The 18,357-nt window shown below is 45.5% G+C and overlaps 1 protein-coding gene across 1 annotated transcript; it reads right to left on the reverse strand.

Annotated features, from left to right (window-relative positions):
• Positions 1–1,074: 1,074 nt before the first annotated feature.
• Positions 1,075–18,087, reverse strand: LOC117716165 (5-hydroxytryptamine receptor 5B). The gene is made up of 2 exons (XM_034513105.2): positions 16,949–18,087; positions 1,075–2,127 (listed from the first exon to the last, which is right to left on the reverse strand). Exons 1-2 carry the CDS (start codon positions 17,726–17,728, stop codon positions 1,792–1,794), a joined length of 1,116 nt encoding a protein of 371 aa, XP_034368996.1. The 5' UTR covers positions 17,729–18,087; the 3' UTR covers positions 1,075–1,791.
• Positions 18,088–18,357: the final 270 nt, after the last annotated feature.

The raw sequence follows: 18,357 nt of genomic DNA on the forward strand, positions 1-18,357 counted from the left end.
ATACTCAGGGTGGGTTTCCCCATCTCTGTTAAACTAATCTGGAAACTCCCTCAGTTAAAATTCCTGGAGTTGTATTTCCATGGTGATTCTGAATCCTATCAAGCTAACAATACATTAACCATTGCATTCCCAGGAAAAGAACTACAACTACTGTTAAAATATTATTTAAGAGTGATTGTATGTCTGTGTGTGTGTGTACATGCGAGCACATGTATGAGTGTACGTGTGCTTGCTGGTTCCTGTATGTCAGGAGAGAACATTAGATACCCTCAGAGCTGGAGTTACAGGCATATATCAGCTGCCTGACAAGTATGCTAGAAATGGAACTTGGAACCTCTGCAAAAGCAGCAATCACTCTTAACCTCTGACCATCTCCACCCCAAATGCTACTATTCTAAGGCAGGGAAATCCTTTACTTAGCATATTTATAAACAGATATCCAAAACATTTGTGACCTGTTAGGGGACACTGCTAATACATGCCCAGCAAAGACAGGATCCCTGGCCACTTCAATAAGAATGGCATCACGGGAGTTCCTGCTACCCTTCCTGTTTCTTCAAATGGTAGAAGGAAAGACAGAGTTTGAATAGCATTATCCATCCTGAGACTGAGCAAAGACATCTTGTCATGGAGCTTGTCCCAGTAAAAAGATGAGAATCCAGGATTCCTGGAAGTGTGGTAAGATTCTGAACCAGCTTGGGGACCATCTGCCTCTATTCCTGCTCAGTGAAGATCTTCATTGTTATTGATACATTCAACCAGCCATGTAAAGCACAGTCAAGAGAACCTGCCTTCCAGAGGGATGGGAGTAGGGTGAAGGCACACAAGAACTTAAATCCATCAGCTGCTTCAATACACTAGTTAAAGCAAGGAAGGATTCCAGAGTGGTGGGTTTCATGGCAGTTGCATTGTTACACTGAGAAGCTAGGGAAGGCCTCAGCCACTAACCAGGGACAGAGTCACATGGAAACCTGGGTAACAATTCCAAGCAGACAGAACAGTGAGTAAAAAGACATGTGCCCAGGTGAGTTTGAAGACCTGTGTTGGGAACCTTTGGAGGTTTTAAGAGGGGAGAAACTGTGCTGGGGTTCCCTCTGGAAATGACTGACTATAGGAAGGTAAGGGCAGAGTCAGGTAGTGCGATTACAAGACTACTGTAATGACTTTTATTCACGTGATGTAACTGTCATCTTACTGTACCAGGAAGCATTCATGAAGCCCAAAAGACAACCAAGGAGCCATTTCCAAAGCAATCACATTGGGGTCTCTTTATTACAAGCTTGGGTTCTCCTCCAACCCAACCTTAGCACAGCAAGACAAGAAGGTGGAGCAGCCTTGAACCCTCAGCAGGACAAGGCTTTATAGGAAATAGGAGAAAGTGGCTATGTCAAGGAGACAGTCTCAGGAAAGCCCTGAGAGACCCTCACTGAGGGACATAGTACTAAATAATGCAAAAACAAACCAACGTCGTCACATGTCTAGTCTAACAAATGAGCAGTAACACCTATAATACATCCTAAAAAGGGTTGGCAGGATTTCCACCTCGCGTAGAAATGTAGCTCGATTCACTAGTAATGTCTGTCATGTCCTTCTGTAGAAGGCATGGATATGTTTGCCAAACCGTTGTCAACCTTCCTGAGAACTCTTCAACATCCCAGGCCCAATGGTGTGCCTTGGAGTATCATCAGTGGGCTGTGGGGAGTGGGGAGAAGCCCCAGGTCTCTGGTGAAATGAGGATGACAGATCCTCTTTTTCCCCCACAGGTCTTCTCTTTTATCTCCCCAGCCCTTCTTATCTCTGCTTAGTAAAGAGGCTCTTGAAGGCATTGTTGTAGTTCTTATTAAAGGCTGTGTAAATCAAGGGGTTGAAGAACGAATTTGAATAGCCAAGCCACAGGAAGATGCTTTTCCAGATGGGTGGCAGGCTGCAGGCACAGAGCGGGCTGATGAGCTCGGTCAGGAAGAAGGGGATCCAACACAGCACAAACACGCCAATCAAGATTCCCACCATCATGGCTGCTCGCTTCTCCTTCTGCTCCCGCCACGAGTCTCCGCTCATCTGGAAGGTCACTGTTGCTCTGCAACGTGCTGTGAACACCATCTCAGACTCCTGAGGTGCTTCCTTTGCCTCGAAACAAAGGAAATATGGAATTAAAACAACAGAACAGGGGAACAAGCTGAACTGAAAAAAAAAAAAAAAGAGTCAGTGATTCTCAGTTCTGTCAGAGAAGTGAAGTCACAAGGCTCAGGTGCTGTTTAAAAGATAAAACACACTGTGAATCCAGGGACTCATGGCTGAGGCAACCACAAGCAGGAACCAGTGCACAAGGACGGAAAACAATAAATGTGACTGGCAAGGTGCTGGAAGCTCGGCATGGACATATCTGGTTGCTATAACCTCCAGACGTGGCTGTGCATTCAATAATGTGTTTGCTATGCAAGATGAGGACCAGACTTGAATCCTCAAAACCCATCTGAAAATCCCAGCATGGTGACATATGCTTGTAACGGGGAGTACTGGGGAGGTGGAGACAGGAGGATCTCTGTGATTCACTGTCCATCCAGTCTAGCCAAACTGGTGAGTTCCGGGGTCAGTGAGAGACCCTGTTTCAAAAAAACAAGGTGAAGAGGGCTGAGGAGGTGGCTCAGCAGTTCAGATTATGAATCGGCAGTACAATCATGAAGCTTGTAGTTTAGATCCCAGCATCCTACGTGTACCTGAGACATCAGATCTGAGGGCGTGGAGACACAGGATTGCTGAGCCTGCTGGCTTCTGGCCTAGCTGAGAAAATATGAGCCCCAGGTTCAGGGAGAGACCCAGCCTTAAAAGAACAGATAGATAGTAATAGATGATGCCTGATACTCTCATCTTGCATCTACACACAGACATGGGTACACATGCTCTCACAAAGATACAGACACACCCATCATTTTAAAAAACAAGGTGTAAAGTGACTATGAAAGATACCTAATGTCAACCTTTGGCCTCTGCGCATACATGGGTGTGTGTACACACACACACACACACACACACACACACACACACACAAAACAAGCCACAGGAGAACTCACTCAGGGAAGGAAGTGGGCAGTGGGATATACACTTCTCTAAGTTTACACCGTCAGAAATTCTGCCCTGTACTTGATGCAAACAGTGTGAGGGGATCAGTTTGTGCTTTCTAGGGGTGATTGGAAGATCTGTTTTGAAACCCATCAGATCATGTTATTGTTCCAAACAAAGTTTAGCATCAGGATAAATCTAATATACCTTGGAGAAAATAAACATTAAACTCAAACACCCTTTTACCTTACAGTCCCACATGAGGAGAGGTCAGACCAGTAAGCATGAGTGAAGTTTACAGGCCAGAACATTGATGCTCCCCCCCCCCCACCCAAATAAGTTTTATGTAGGATTTGGAGCTTGATCTCAGATTCTCACCTTTGCACAGTGTCCCAGTTTACTTTTCTGTTACTGTGATAAAACATTCTCACAAAAAGCAACTTGAGCAGGAAAGGATTTATTTACCTTGCACCTCCATGTTAACTGTCAGTCCCTAAGTCAGGGCAGGAACACAACAGGCACTGAAGCAGAAACCATGGAGGAATGAGGTTTACTTATACAGCCGAGGCCCCCTTGCCTAGGGATGGTGTTGCCCACAGTGGGCTGGGAACTCCGACATCATTCACCAGTCAAGACACTTTCTCACAGGAATGACTACAAACCAATGATACTGAGGCATTTCTTTATATGAGGTTCCTGCTTCCTAGGTGACTCTAGGATGGGTCTAGTTGACAAAGGGTAACCAGCACACACAGCAAACACTCTGCCCCCTTAGCAGTCTCCCCCAGGCTCTGCTTATCCTTTAATGACCATGAAATCTGGAATGATGTCCTCTTTTTCATTTCTGAGATTAATTACTGACATTTTTTTTCCTTAGCCTTTCTTGAATTTTACTTTGTAATGGATCACTTTTAAAAAATAGCTTTAGGATTTATTGATTTTCTCCATTAATTTCTAGCTTTTTTTTTTTTATTTCTATTCTGACTCTTCCTTTAGAATTTCCTCTTTCCATCTCGCGTCCTAAGGTAGAAATCTACATGGGCAGTATTGAAGGAGAGCCAAACACTTGGAGCAGTAGCATTACTTGACCTCAAAACGTACCCAAGGGGCTGGATCTGTGGCTCAGTGGTTAAGAGAGACTGCCGCTCTTGCAGAGATCTGGAGTTCAGTTCCCAGCACCATGACAAGCAGCTCATAATTCCCTGTAGCTCCAGTTACAGGGGATCTGATACCCTGTTCTGGCCTTTGTGAAAACCTGCACACACATACACACAGTTACATAGAGACATGTTATACACATAAATAAAAATAAATGTTAAAAAAAAACCATACTATAAAGCTTTAGTAACCAAGAGTATGTTATGTTGGCAGAAGAACATAGAAATACAGTAGATCAATAGAACATGGAGAGTCCAATAATAGACCTACATATATATATTATATATATATAACATATATTACATATATAGTATGTGTATATATGTGAGTGTATATGTGTAAGTGTGTGTGTGTGTGTGTGTGTGTGTGTGTGTGTGTGTGTGTGTGTGAGAGAGAGAGAGAGAGAGAGAGAGAGAGAGAGAGAGAGAGAGAGAGAGAGAGATGGTTCAGTTGTCAACTTGATGCAATCCACAATTACTTGGGAAGAGAATCTCAGTGAAGGATTGTCTAGATAACATTGTCCTTTAGGCATGTCTGTGATTGTCCTTTATGTCCTTAAATGACATGAGAAGACCCATCATCACACTTCAGGTAGTGCTAGGTTCGAGTCCTGGACTGTGTGAGAGCAGAGAAAGTGAGTGACATAGTAAGCATGCACTCCTTCATTTCTCTCTGCTCTTGACTAGAGATGTGATATAACCAACTGTTTTAAGTTCCTGTTGTCTTGATTTTCCCCATGATGATGTCCTGGAACCCAGAATTGGAATCTAAAATAAACTATTTCTCTCCGTAGGGTTTTTTTTAGTTTACTTATTTATTATGTATACAGTGTTCACCCTGCATGTATGCATGCCTGCAGGTCAGAAGAGGGCACCTGAGCTCATTATAGATGTGATTGCTAGGAATTGAACTCAGGACCACTGGAAGAGCATCCAGTGCTCTTAACCCATGAGCCATCTCTCCAGCCCTCCAAAGTTGTTTTTTGTTGGGTATTTTATGAAAGCAATAGAAATTAAATTAAGACATATAGTCAGCTGATCTGTGACACGGGAGCAAAGGTTACAATGAATAAAAGTGCCTTCAACAAGTGGAGTTGCAACAACTAAACATCCTCCCCACTTTCATAAAACATACTACAAAACAGATCGGAGTAAATAGAGATTCCTAGGAAATACTGTGGGAGAAAATCTAGATACGTTTGGATTCATGGTGACTTTTTAGATGTAATACCACCAGTACAATCATCAAGGAAAGAATCAATGTATTAACATCAGTGTGTTAAAATTCTCTGCTCTCTAGAAAACACTGTCAAGAGGATGAGAAGACAGTCTGAGGCGGAACAATTCCAAGGAAAGAAACAACAAGTCAGGAAGTAAACAGCCATTATCTAAAATATACAAAGATTTTTAAACCTCATGAATGTGAACTGGGCTGAGGAGATGGTTCAATGAGTAAAGTACTTGCCTGTATGTGTGGACCCAAGTTCACATTCCCCAGAACCCACAGAAATGTCAGGTAGGCATGGAGACTGGCCTATAATTACAGCTCAGACAAAAATGGACAGAATCCCCTGGACAAGATGTGTGGGGAGCCGACAGAAGGCGGCTATCATCCTTGCAGCCATCTTGAGCCATATACCCTGATAAGAGACTTGATTACATTAGCCTGCAATAGCTGATCACACTCTGATAACATCTTGCTTTAGATACCCAGGATTTTCCCTTGGGTGTGTAAGACTTAAAGGTGTGTGACTTAAGGATGTGACTTAGAGATCAGATTTAGAGACAAGACCCAAGGGCATGATTAAAGGCATGACTTAGAAGTGAGACATATAAAAGGCGAGAGGCAGACAGAAGAAATCAGTAGACATTAGACACTCAGAGGAGTACAACTTGGAACTAGGAATTAGGTTAGAGAGTACAACTTAGAGTACAACTTGGAGTTAGTTATTAGGCATTAGGTATTAAGCACTTGGCACTTGAAGGAAGAACTTGGATTTAGACATTAGGCACTAGAGCTTGAAAAGAAGCTTGGACCTTGGAGGAACTAGGGACTAGGAACTCAAGACTTTGGACTTGGACTAAGAAGAGAGACTGAAGAATAAACGGGATTGAATCACACTCTGTCTGGTCTCCATTCCCCCCATCCATCCTCACTCTCTCTCTTGCTGAACCCCGACCCTCGGACTAGAGCAGCTTGGGGTAGTGCGAGCTCTAACAATTTAGCCCCCAAGGCTTTGGCAGTGTGGGTCCAACATTGACAGAATGGTCCAAGACATTTTGGCCCCCAAACGTGGGCTAGAGCAGCTTTCAACATTTCTGGCCCCCCAAGTGTGGGGCAGAGTGGTCCTCAACAAGATGGATAGCAAGACCAGCTGAATCACCTCAGCTGCAATGGCAAGGCCAGCTGATGGCTGGAGAAAATCTCAGTGGTTAAGTGCACTTACTACTACTGCAGAGGATTTGGTTTCCATCACCCATATCAGGTGGTCCATTCTAACTCCAGTTCCAGGAAATCCATCACCCTCTGCTGGCCTCCTTGGGCCACTGCACACACATGTGAATACCTAACACACATGATTTAAAATAATAATAATAAAAAGATGAGCCAAAAAGCAAGGTCTTAGTTCCTAGGGAGACCCTGTCTCCATATATATGGTGGAAAAAGATTAAGAAAGATACCCAGTGTCAACTTCATTTGTCCACACAACTGCAAACACGCATACACATGTTCAGAAAAAGAATATAAAACAACCTATTTTAAAATAGGAAAATAAACTTTTAACAGATACATCACTAAATAAATCTATAGCTCTACATATCTTTGGCTGGCAAAATGACACTGGGTGAAGATATTTGATGCCAAGCCCGAAGGCGGTGGTTTGAATGAAAATGGCTCCTATAGGCTCATAGGGAGTGGCATTGGTGGAGGTGTGGCCTTGTTGGAGGTGTGGCCTTGTTGGAGGAACTGTGTCACTGGGGGTGGGCCTTGAAGTTTCAGAAGCTCTCTTCCTGCTGCATGCCGATCCAGATGTAGAACTTTTGACTCCTTCTCCAGCACCATGTCTGCCTGAGTGCCACCTTGCTTCCTGCCATGACGATAATGGAGTAATCTCTGAACCTGTAAGCCAGCCCCAATGAAATGTTTTCCTTTATAAAAATTGCCCTGGTCTTTGTGTTTTTTCACAGCAATAGAAACCTTAACTAAGACACCAAGGATTTGAATTTGATGCCCAAGGTCCACAAGGAAGTAAGTGGGAATGGCCTACAGAAAGTTCTTCTGTGACCTACACATATACACACCATAAGCAAACAAACATAATAAATAAATAAATAATGAATAAATGTAGTTTTAAATTTTTATAAGAAAACACAAATGTCATAAAACCATGAGAACCATAGGTCATCTGATAGGTGCAAATCAAAATATCAATCTATTAAATTCATTAAACATTTATTAGAATGGCGAAGCGTGTAGCTAGCATAGCTCAGCTGGTAGAGTGCCTGCCGAGCCTGCACTAAACCCTTTGTTCTGTTCCAGCGCCACACAATTCAGGCCTGCAGCACACACCTGGGATCCCAGAAGTCAGGAGGTGGAGGCTGAAGAATCAGTTATCCTCCACTACATAGTGAGTTTGAGGTCTCCCTGAAATACTTGAGACCCCCTCTCAAAGAGTGAAATAATGGAGCCCAAAGGCTAGGGACCAGAGAAGTGTGAGCCTCATCCCTCATCAAAGAAGCTTCTTTTTTGCAGCAGCAGCAAGAGGTCATTACTTGAAGCTACAACTACTCAAAATGCAAATAATAATTGACCATGTGATTCTCAGCTCCAATTGCTGGGTCTACAACACAGCCCCTGCACCTAAAGCTCAGAGAAGCTTGAAGAAAAAAAGGTGGTAAGATTGGAAGAGCCAGAGGGCCAGGAAGTCCGCTGCAACTCTATGCTTTCTTGCTATGACGGGGAAGCTCTACCCACAGAATGTGAACAAGATAGCTGCCTGAACAAGAGCTAAACAATTCCAACAATACCTGGTATGCCAACATGAGCTGAAGAAACCCATGGGGCCCCATCCCTAGATAAAGAGCTACTAGCAATTAACAAGGCTGAGAGAGGAAGTAGTCTTACCCAGGAATCAACCTCTGATTGGTTATCGAGTAGCAAGTGGTCAGCCCTAGAAACTTAGACACAGTCAACAGTGAGTGGACTCAGCTGGTTGGATGTAAATATTTACTTGTTTATATGTAACGACAACAGTTAAGGAAGAGGGGGCCCCCATAAATTTGAAAGAGAGGGACATGGGAAGAATAGGAGGAGGGAGGGAAGGAAAGGGAAGTGATATAGTTATATTTTCATTAATTTTTTTTAGTTTAAGAAATAAAAATAAACCATGATGGAGGCTCTCACCAATTCTGATGACAAATGAAAACTGCCATTTAAAAGGGCTTATCAATTAAAAAAACAATACCTTGGGCCTCATTTTGCCAGGCTGGCCTCAAACTCACTCACTATTTATGTGAAGATGACCTTGAATTCCTGCCCCTCCTGCCCCTCCCTCCTTCTGGAATTACAAACATGCACCATCATGCCCAGTGTATATGGTGCTGGGGCTCACACCCAGGAACTCATGAATACTAGACAAACATCCTACCCACTGAGGTACATCCCATAATACCGTATGATTAAGGCAACATAAGACTATTTTAGACTTGCCAAACACTTCTCCAGTTATATTTGAGGAACCTACTATAATCCTTAAAACATGGTGAAAAAGCTATTGAAAATATTATTATTATTTTGCTTGTATATATGTGTGTGCATGGGTGTGTATTTGCTTGAGGTAAGGTCTAAACATTCCTCAGAAGAGAAAATAAAGGCTTGACGACAAGAACAAAAGCTTTTGTGGCAGACCCAAGGTTGAGACTCGGCAAGCTCCTCTGCCTCTTCAAGCCTAGTAGCCCATCTGGGAAGCAGACTGATGAAAGTCTGCTGCCACCCCAAGGCTTCAAGGAAGATGATCATTGGTTATATGTTCCATGTCCAGAGAAGCCCCACACACACATGCATTCATCTATTCCCTATTCATGGTGGAGACTTGGGACTGGACTTGAAGCCACCAATGGAGCAGACACAGTCCTGGCCCTTACAAGGTTTGCTCTAGAGAGACAGACAGTCTGTCCACATTAACACTGGAATATATTGTATAATTGCTATGGTAAATGGATTCCTTATTAATAATGTAATGACTCTGCTTTGCCTAGATTAAAAAACAAACTCTAAATGCCTCTGTATCATAAATTAGTTACTAGATGGGGGAGTGACTCAGTGGATGAAGCCCTTGCCACACAAGTTCAGATTCCTAGCACCCATGTAAACGCTGGCCAGGCATGACAATCCACCTGTAATCCCAGCAAGGGAGATGGAAAAAGCAGACCCCTTGAGCAAGCTGGCTAGCCAGACTGACTAAATCAGTAAGCTCTAGGTTCAAATGAGAGACCCTGTCTCACTATATATGGTAGAGAGCAGTCAGCCAAGAGACTCCTGGCTTCCATGTTCACAGGCACACACATGGCACATGCACCCCCGCACTTGAAAACTAGCAAATACACACCCACGCACACACACACACATATAGGCAAAAAATAATAATAATTAGCTACCATTTCTACATATTCTCTCTGTGTCTCTCCCCCCACCCACCCACACACACTTCTCCTGTTTGCCTCTTAAGTTACTAGTCCTGAAAGGACTCTCCTATGATCCTCTGAACTCACTCATGACTCCCTGTATTAAGACCTTACTTTCCCCTTTTATAGCAATTTGGGTGGTTTGTGTGTGCTGTCTGAAATAGAAGAAGGAACTATCTCTTTTTAATACAGGAGATACCTAGCATCAGCACCTGCTCCCTGGCAGTACCCAGGAAATAGCTGTTTAACTAATGGTTGGTATCACAGCACAGTGGCTTACATCTGCCTCTCTCTTCCTCTGTGGAAGATGCAGAGGTGACAAGCTGCCAAGCAGGAAGTGTTTCCAGTTCTTCTCCAGCCCCCAGCTGGGAGCAACTATCAGGACCACCACAGGACTAAAGACACTGGACTTCCGTTCTCAGTCCATCCCCTCTCACTGGGAGTAGCACTCCTAAAGATAAGCACCAAAGGATTCCCAGGTGGCCTGGCTTTGCAGTCAGAGTTTATCTCAGGCCACCTTCGGATGCCGCCTCCTGCTCCCTGTTCTCTACTTCAGTTTGTTTGGAACAATCACTAAACCAGCCTAAACAAAGATGCATGAAAATCTGGCCAAAAGAAGAGGCTTTTCCTTTGGCAGTGTCCACCCCAGCATCCACTCCACATGTCACCTGAAGAGATACTATAAAGGGGCAAATAATTCCTGCACTAAGTCAGTCTCCAGGATGCTAGGTACATAGTTCAGTTGGGAAAGTGCTTGCATTGCCAATGCGAGGACCTGAGCCTAAGCCCCTAAATCCACCTCTTAGAAAAAGAAAGAGCTGGGGCGGTGGTGGTGGCGCATGCCTTTAATCCCAGCACTTGGGAGGCAGAGGGAGGCGGATTTCTGAGTTCGAGGCCAGCCTGGTCTACAGAGTGAGTTCCAGGACAGCCAGGGTTACACAGAGAAACCCTGTCTCAAAAAGAAAAAAAAAAAGAAAAAAAAAAAAAAAGAAACAACAAAAAAGAAAAAAAAAAAAGAAACAACAAAAAAAGAAAATGACGGATGAGAGGAAGGAAGGAAGGAAGGAAGGAAGGAGCCCATAAGTACATAACTTGTATCTATGATCCCAGTGATAGGGAGGAGACTGGTAGATCCAAAGAGACCTTGTCTCAAAGAGCCTCAGAAACATGCCTCCCACCCCGACCCCCATAAAAGGTCTCTTTCTCCTGGAATTGCAAGCACCAGCTGAGAACCACCCACCCCATCTATAATGAGCTGTTTCAACTTTCCCCAGTGTCCAGAAGTGGGATGCATGTCTTCCTTTACTACCAGCACTTGAGAGGCAGGGGCAGGTGGATCTCTGAGTTTGAGGACAGCCTAGTCTACATAGAGTTCTAGGCCAGGCAGAGCTACACAGAGGGGAGCATAGCTCTTGCCTAAGAAGCCCAAGGCCCCTGCTCGGAGGGCAGGGGACAAAATTACAGAAAGGCTCAAAATGAAAATCAAGGCCACTAGAGACAAGACTGGTCCATGGCATAGCACAGAACAGACTAACATCAGGCACTGCAAAGGTCTAAGGGATAAGCAGTTGTATCCTGAAATCCTGCCAGTAATGCTTAGCCATCTCTTTAGAGAGGGGCAGCATTCACAGAGGAAGAAAGTGGCTGTCCTTTCCCTCCTCCTCCCACTCAGGACATGCTTATTAGTGGACATTTTCCCAGCCATCTTTTTTCCCATCTAAGGAACCTCCCAGGCACTTCAGTCTGTCCACCGTAGAATCAAAAGTGTAAGAAATGGATGGGGTGAGTTCAGTTCAAACAGGTCCGGAGGGAAGAAAAAACTGCAGGTCTACTGATTAAATCCATTCATTTAAAACAGACCAGCTCCACCAGGGAAGCAGTGAGCTCAATCTTCCCCTGCGCTGTCAAAACAAGTGTGCAGACGTTCAGTTTTCAGTGTTCCCTCCTGAGCACAGCACGCCCCACACAGAGGGGCACTGGAAGGGAAGGAAACTGCAGGAAGCAATCTCTAAGAAAATAGAAAGGGCTGGGGTTTTAACACAGGTGTAAAGAAGTTTGGATGGCATACAGGAGGCTCTAGATTCAGTGGTCAGTAATGAAAGAAAGGGAGGGAGGAAGGGATGGAGAGAGAGAGAGAGAGAGAGAGAGAGAGAGAGAGAGAGAGAAGTCAATTCAGATAATTCATTTTGACTTTTCCAGTTCAAAATATGATGCCCATCAAAAATCAGAAAGACAAATCCGGGCATGGCGGTGGACACAGGTGGGTCCCTGGGGTTCAGCTGGCCAGCCAGCCTCGCCCACTAGTTAACGGAAAGGTGCTGTGGTGAGCACTAACCACGTGAACAAAATACCGCTAACTCATCTTCATGATCATGCGATCACAAGATCAACCCTGTGTGATCTTACAGGACCAGAAGCTCTACAGCAAAACCCAAAAAATCCCAGACGCCCCCAAGTCTAAAACTTCTTGAATATCTACAAGACATCAGTAACAGAAAGGTCCTGACTGCAGACAGGCTAAAAATGGTATATAAAATGAAGCTCCAGCTACATCATGTTCTTTTCATGGTTTTTGCACTGACCTGGAGCTAGCCAAGTAGGCTAGGCTGGTCAGCCAGCGATTCCCAGGGATCCACCCATCTCCGTCTCCCTATCCCTGGGATTACGAGTGAGCACAACTACCCTCAGTCATTTTTTGTGACTCTGGGGGCCCAACTCAGGTCCCGTTCTCCCAATGATGGCAGTTTATTGACTGAGCTATCTTCCTAACCTCTGGAGTAGCTATTTCTAACCAAAGATGCCAGACCAAGGCTTGGAACACCCAGGGCTTTGTCTGCTCTGCAACCGCTAAACTCCAAACTTCATCCCAAAATATCACTCACCACAGCACAGAGAATACCTATCATGTCTGACAACTCAAAGGGGGAAATGTTCTCAACTGTTCCTCATGTGTAAAAGAAATCGTGCAAACAAGGACATTTTCTTATAAAAATAAAAGCAGAACACAGTTGGCTTGCTATAAATAAGCCATCCTGTTAAGTGTGGTAAAGTACACACACACACACACACACACCACATGCACACATATACACACTCACCACATACACACACACAATCAAATACATATATACACATACACTCACACATACACATACACAAATCTACAATTTGGCTACACTCTTGGGTAACACTTGTTACAACCTAATGTTTCGATGGATTTTGTTGTTGGGGCTGAGAGTTCAGTAGCTCTGCAAAGGTAAAGATCCACTGAGGTTAATGCTTAGAAAGGGAAAACGTAAGCAAGTACATTAATTGAGGTTAGATTACATTTATGTTTCAGCTTTAATTTAATCTTGTCTTGGATGAGGGAAGATATTACTAGTTTGATTGGTCAGTAAGGAACTAGAATCCTGTGGCTCCTGGTGTCATTTCTGTTGGGATAAAATACTCTGTCACCACACACACACACACAGAGAGAGAGAGAGAGAGAGAGAGAGAGAGACAGAGAGACAGAGAGAGAGAGAGAGAGAGAGAGAGAGAGGAAACCTTGAGAGAGAGAGAGAGAGAGAGAGAGAGAGAGAGAGAGAGAGAGAGAGGAAACCTTAGGAAAGAAAGCTATGTATTCTTATGGTTCCAGGTTCCAGTCCATCATAGGACAGAAGTCACAGTGGCAGGAGCTTGAAGTGACTAGTCACATCATGTTCACAGTCCAAAGCAAAGAGAGATAAATGCATGCAGGCCTGCTTGCCTGCTTTCCTCTCTTACACAGTTCAGGACTCCTGTCTAGGGAATGGGGCCAGCAAACAAGAGCTGAATCTTCTGACATCAATTAACTTAAAAGTAAGACAATCCCAAGAAGACATGCCATAGGCCAATGCGATCTAGACAATTTCTCAATTAAGACTCTCTTTCCATGTTATTCAAGTCATTCCAAAGTTGACAGTTAAAAACTAGCCATCAGCTGGATGTGGTGGTGCCCACCTTTCATCTCAACGCTTGGCAGGCAGAGAAAGAGATCACTGTGAGTTCAGGGCCAACCTGGTCTACATAGAGTTCCAGGACAACCAGCACTCTATCGAGAGACCCTGTGTCAAAATAAATGGATAGATAGATAGATAGATAGATAGATAGATAGATAGACTATCTGGTTATTTTTCTGGTTTCTCTGACCAAATATCTCACAAGATCAACTTGAAGGAGAAAGGGTTTATTTTCACTTATAGTTCTCAGACACAGTCTATCATGGTGGGAAACTATGATGATAAGAGTGGGTGGTGCCTGGTCACACTTCATCCTTAGTCAGGAAACAACATTGGAGACAAGAAGAGCTGGGAGATCAGAGGCCATTTCAGGTGAGCCATTTCTTCTAGGTAGGCTCTGCCTCTTGAAAGACTTCTCAACCTTCCCTGTGCTTCACAGCATCCCCAGCTGGGAGCCAGGTGTTCAAACATACGAGCCTATGGGAGACATTTCACTTTCAGACCATGAAGGAGATAATATTCTGCATTTTAGAAATTAAGACCCAGAGTGGAGGAAGGTTTTCCCCAGACCCTACCACTGAAGAGTAACTCAGCACAGTGCTAGAGCTGCTGGCTGGAGTTCTCTCTCCCCATCATAGGCTACTTCTCATTAGCCAGCCAGCTGACCTTCCATCTCTTCATATCCCCTGTCTAAATGGGTTTGGTCTGAAGCGAATAGTAAAGGCCGGGGATGGCACTCAGTGGCAGTGTGCTTGCCTGGCATGTGCAAGGTCCTGGGTTTGATCTCCAGCAATGCAACACCAAGCCCAAATAAATAAAAAAAATAAATAAAGAAAGAAATAAAGACTGTTTCTTCTACCAAAATGAGGAGTACAGTCAGGCTTGGCAAACCTTCCACTGTGATTTTCCTAGGTGCATAACTGGATTGATGTAGCTATTAAAAGTCAGCCATACCCCTGCAATCAGACAGAGAAGCTATAATCACCCCCGGCAGTTCCGAGGGACCTTTCAAAGAACATCATTAATTCTGAATAAAGCTCTCCATTTCCAGCCCTTTCCAATTATAGACTTGACATTCCTGTTTTGTGTTAAAAGAATTCCTCTGCCATTTAATTAAACTGAAATGAATCTACTTTTAAAAGCTCATGTACTTGTCTGCTAGCCTAGTATCTGAGCTGACATAGAAAAGTGAAACAACAGCCTTTCCTATCTCATTAATTTTCACACATTTCCTGGTCTGCACATTGTGTGTGTGTGTGTGTTGTGTGTGCACATTGTATTTGTGTGTATGTGCACATGGGTGTGTGTGCTTTCTATCATAGTTTTTGAGGCAGGGTCTCTCTTTAAACCTGCAGCTCCTTGATTCAGCTAGACTGGCGGACTGTTGAGACACTCTTTCCTCAGTCACCCATCATGAGCCAGGGCAATGTAGATATCTTTGTGTTCTTCAGTTGGTGGGGTCTTCATCCGGGCAGCAGCAACCCCAACTGGGGTGGGACTCAGTTGGTAGACGCTTGCCCAGCATGCATAAAGCTGTAGCTTTCATCTCCAGAATTACACCAAGCAGGCATGGTGGCACTGCCTCTGATTTCCACACTTCTGGAGGTGAAGGGAGAAGGATCAGACGTTCAAGGTCATCCTTACTTACTCAGGAAGTCCCGTGACAGTTTTCGATACCTGAGACTCTGCTTTAAAAATTAAATTAAATTAAAAGTAGTAACCAACTTGTTTAAAGATGAGAAAAAGGAGACACACAGGTATTAATGGATGTCTGGAATTGGAACTACAACCCAGTTTCTCTCTCCCAAATCTCTAGGAGACATCTCTGCATCTCTGGGATTGGGCTAAACAAACAAAGGGGGAAATGAGTGAAAATGGAATTGTTGCTTTAAGCATACACAGAGAGAGAGACAAACAGAGACAGACAGACAGACACACAGACAGACAGACGGAGACAGATAGACACACACAGACAGAGACGGACAGATACACACACACAGACAACACAGACAGACAGACAGACACACACACACAGAGAGAGAGAGAGAGAGAGAGAGAGAGAGAGAGAGAGAGAGAGAGAGAGATTGGGAAGCGGCTTCTAGAGTTTTAGAACCTGGTCACTGGACTGTGAAGTAGACCCTAGAGTCAACGGCAATAAAGAGTGAAAGCTACAGGAATTTCTTTACTTATATTAAAGTAACTGACATTCCACTGCAGTCCAGGACAGTCTGGTCTAGCAGGGATCAAGAAGTTGGCAGCTCCAGACCTGATGTGGACAGAGCCACTCGAGGATCTAAGGAATGAGGACTGCTGCTAAGTGTGTGTGTGTGTGTGTGTGTGTGTGTGTGTGTGTGTGTGTGTGACATTTATTCATTTGTGTGCATGTGTGGTCCATGTGGTGGTCAGAGGACAACTCTCAGGGATTGAGCACAGGCTATGTCTTGCCTGCCTAAAACCAGCTAACTAGATATGACTTGATCACTATCAAGAAAGACAGGCTGGGGATGGAGCTGAGTTAGTACACTGAGTTCCTCCAGCACAGGAAACCTTAGTTCTGGTGACTATCCTTCCCCCATTGCATTCAAGGAGATTAGCAATGCATGCCTGTAATCCTACACTTGGTTGGTGGAGACCAGGGGATTAGAAATCCAAGGTTATACTTAGCTACATAAAAAGTTGGAGTTCAATCTGGGCCTCATGAGACCCTGTCTCAAAACACACACACACACACACACACACACACACACACACACACACACACACACACACACACGAGCATTGGAGGCTCCAGCGCTGGTCCTCATGTACAAATGAAGTAAAACATTTTCACAGGTGCATATCCCGCAGGTGGTTCTCTAGAAATACAAGCGATAAGCCACCCCACGTGCTCCAGAGCAGATGGTCTTCTCCTCCCGCGCTCCAGATGCGACATTTCCCCTCCTCCCTTACGCTCCAATATCCAAATTTCGTTCCACTCTTCCATTTTCTCCATCTCTTCCTTTCCATGACCTCCCCCACACACACACACCCCGCCCCATCGAGAAATCCACAAACAGTCCCTGTTACCTGCGTGGTGGCCGGCAGGGGCACTACTGCCCGCCGTCTGCGACCGAAGCGAAACTTGGCGGCTTTGTATATCTTCCAGTAGACGAAGAGCACCACTGCCAGAGGCAGGTAGAAGGCTCCGCAAGTGGAGAAGACGGCATAGGAGGGCTCCTGGCTCACCTGGCAACGCTGCAGCCGAGCATCATAGGCTTCGCCCCAGCCAAAGAGCAGCGGGGCGAGCGCGATGAGCGCGGACAGTGCCCAGGTGATCGCGATCATCAGCGTAGACGCGCGGCGCCGGGTGCGCAGCGTGTACTGCAGGTGGCGCGTGATGGTCCAGTAGCGATCCAGGGCGATGGCCGCCACGTTCCAGATGCTGGCCGTGCAGCACAACACGTCGAAGGAGATCCACACGTGGCACAGACTCCTGCCCAGCTGCCAACGTCGCCCAGCCGACAACTCGCTCACTAGGCTCAGTGGCATCACCAGAGCCGCCACCAGGACGTCCGAGACCGCTGTCGAGGCCACCAAGTTATGTGGCACGCGGTGGAAGGTGCGGACGCGTAGGATAGTCACCAGAACTAGCAGATTCCACAAGAAAGTGGCAGCGATCAGCAACACCAGTAGAGTCACCACGAGCACGGTGAAGGCAGAGAAGGGCGACTCGCGGCTGGGCAAGATGAGCCCATCTGGGGTGGATCCCAAGCTCCTTGGGCTGGAACTTGGGCTGTCACTACAGCTTTCGGGTCCCGGAGGAAAGGCGATGCCAGGGGTGGCGCCTGAGAGGTTAGAGACTTCCATTGTTCAGGGACTTGGGCTCTCAGGCAGGAGATGGGCACGTGGGTGCATGGACTGTGGACAGGTGAAGAAGCAGGAGGGGCACTGCATGCGCCCAGCAAGGCAAAAAGAAGTCTAAACCGCGCCACCCTTGTCCTTTTTCCAAACTGCAGCCTCCTTTTGGCGCTTCTTTTGGCGATTTTTATGGACCGACCGTCTTTTCCAGTTGAGATTCCTTAGTCCAGCTTTGTCCAGTGCATCAATCTCTCCCAGTCCCTCTGTGGTCTTCAGGGTAACCGGCTGCAGAGGGCTGGGGACTGGTGCCTGTGCACAGGGATAGCTCAAAAGAGACCTTCCCTGGATGGTTGCTGGAACCAAGGGGCTCCTCGTGTGGGCTGAAGTGGGCGGAGGAGTTTTGGAGCCGCCACCAATAGGAACTGTAGCTGTACCAGCTATCTCCCGCCTCCGAGGGGCGGAGAGAATGCTGGCTGCGGTCGCCTCAGGAAAAGTTAACATCCTGTTGGTATTCCGTAGCTACCACCTCCGCACATCCCTCCTGTGGACTTGGTGGCTCTGTTAGACACTAAAGACATTGGGCTCCCAGCCAAAGGCATTGCGGCTTCCTGGAGCCCCGGTTTTACCTGTGTCCAGAG

Source organism: Arvicanthis niloticus, chromosome 10 (assembly GCF_011762505.2).
Source record: "Arvicanthis niloticus isolate mArvNil1 chromosome 10, mArvNil1.pat.X, whole genome shotgun sequence".
Classification (NCBI taxonomy): domain Eukaryota; kingdom Metazoa; phylum Chordata; class Mammalia; order Rodentia; family Muridae; genus Arvicanthis; species Arvicanthis niloticus.

What these genes read in the sequence shown, in the direction of transcription:
- LOC117716165 (XM_034513105.2), bottom strand. Translation starts at nt 17,728, where the DNA reads ATGGAAGTCTCTAACCTCTCAGGCGCCACCCCTGGCATCGCCTTTCCT. An exon ending in CCCTGCCGGCCACCACGCAG is followed by an intron (nt 2,128 to 16,948) that starts GTAACAGGGACT and finishes CTTTGTTTCGAG; the next exon opens with GCAAAGGAAGCACCTCAGGA.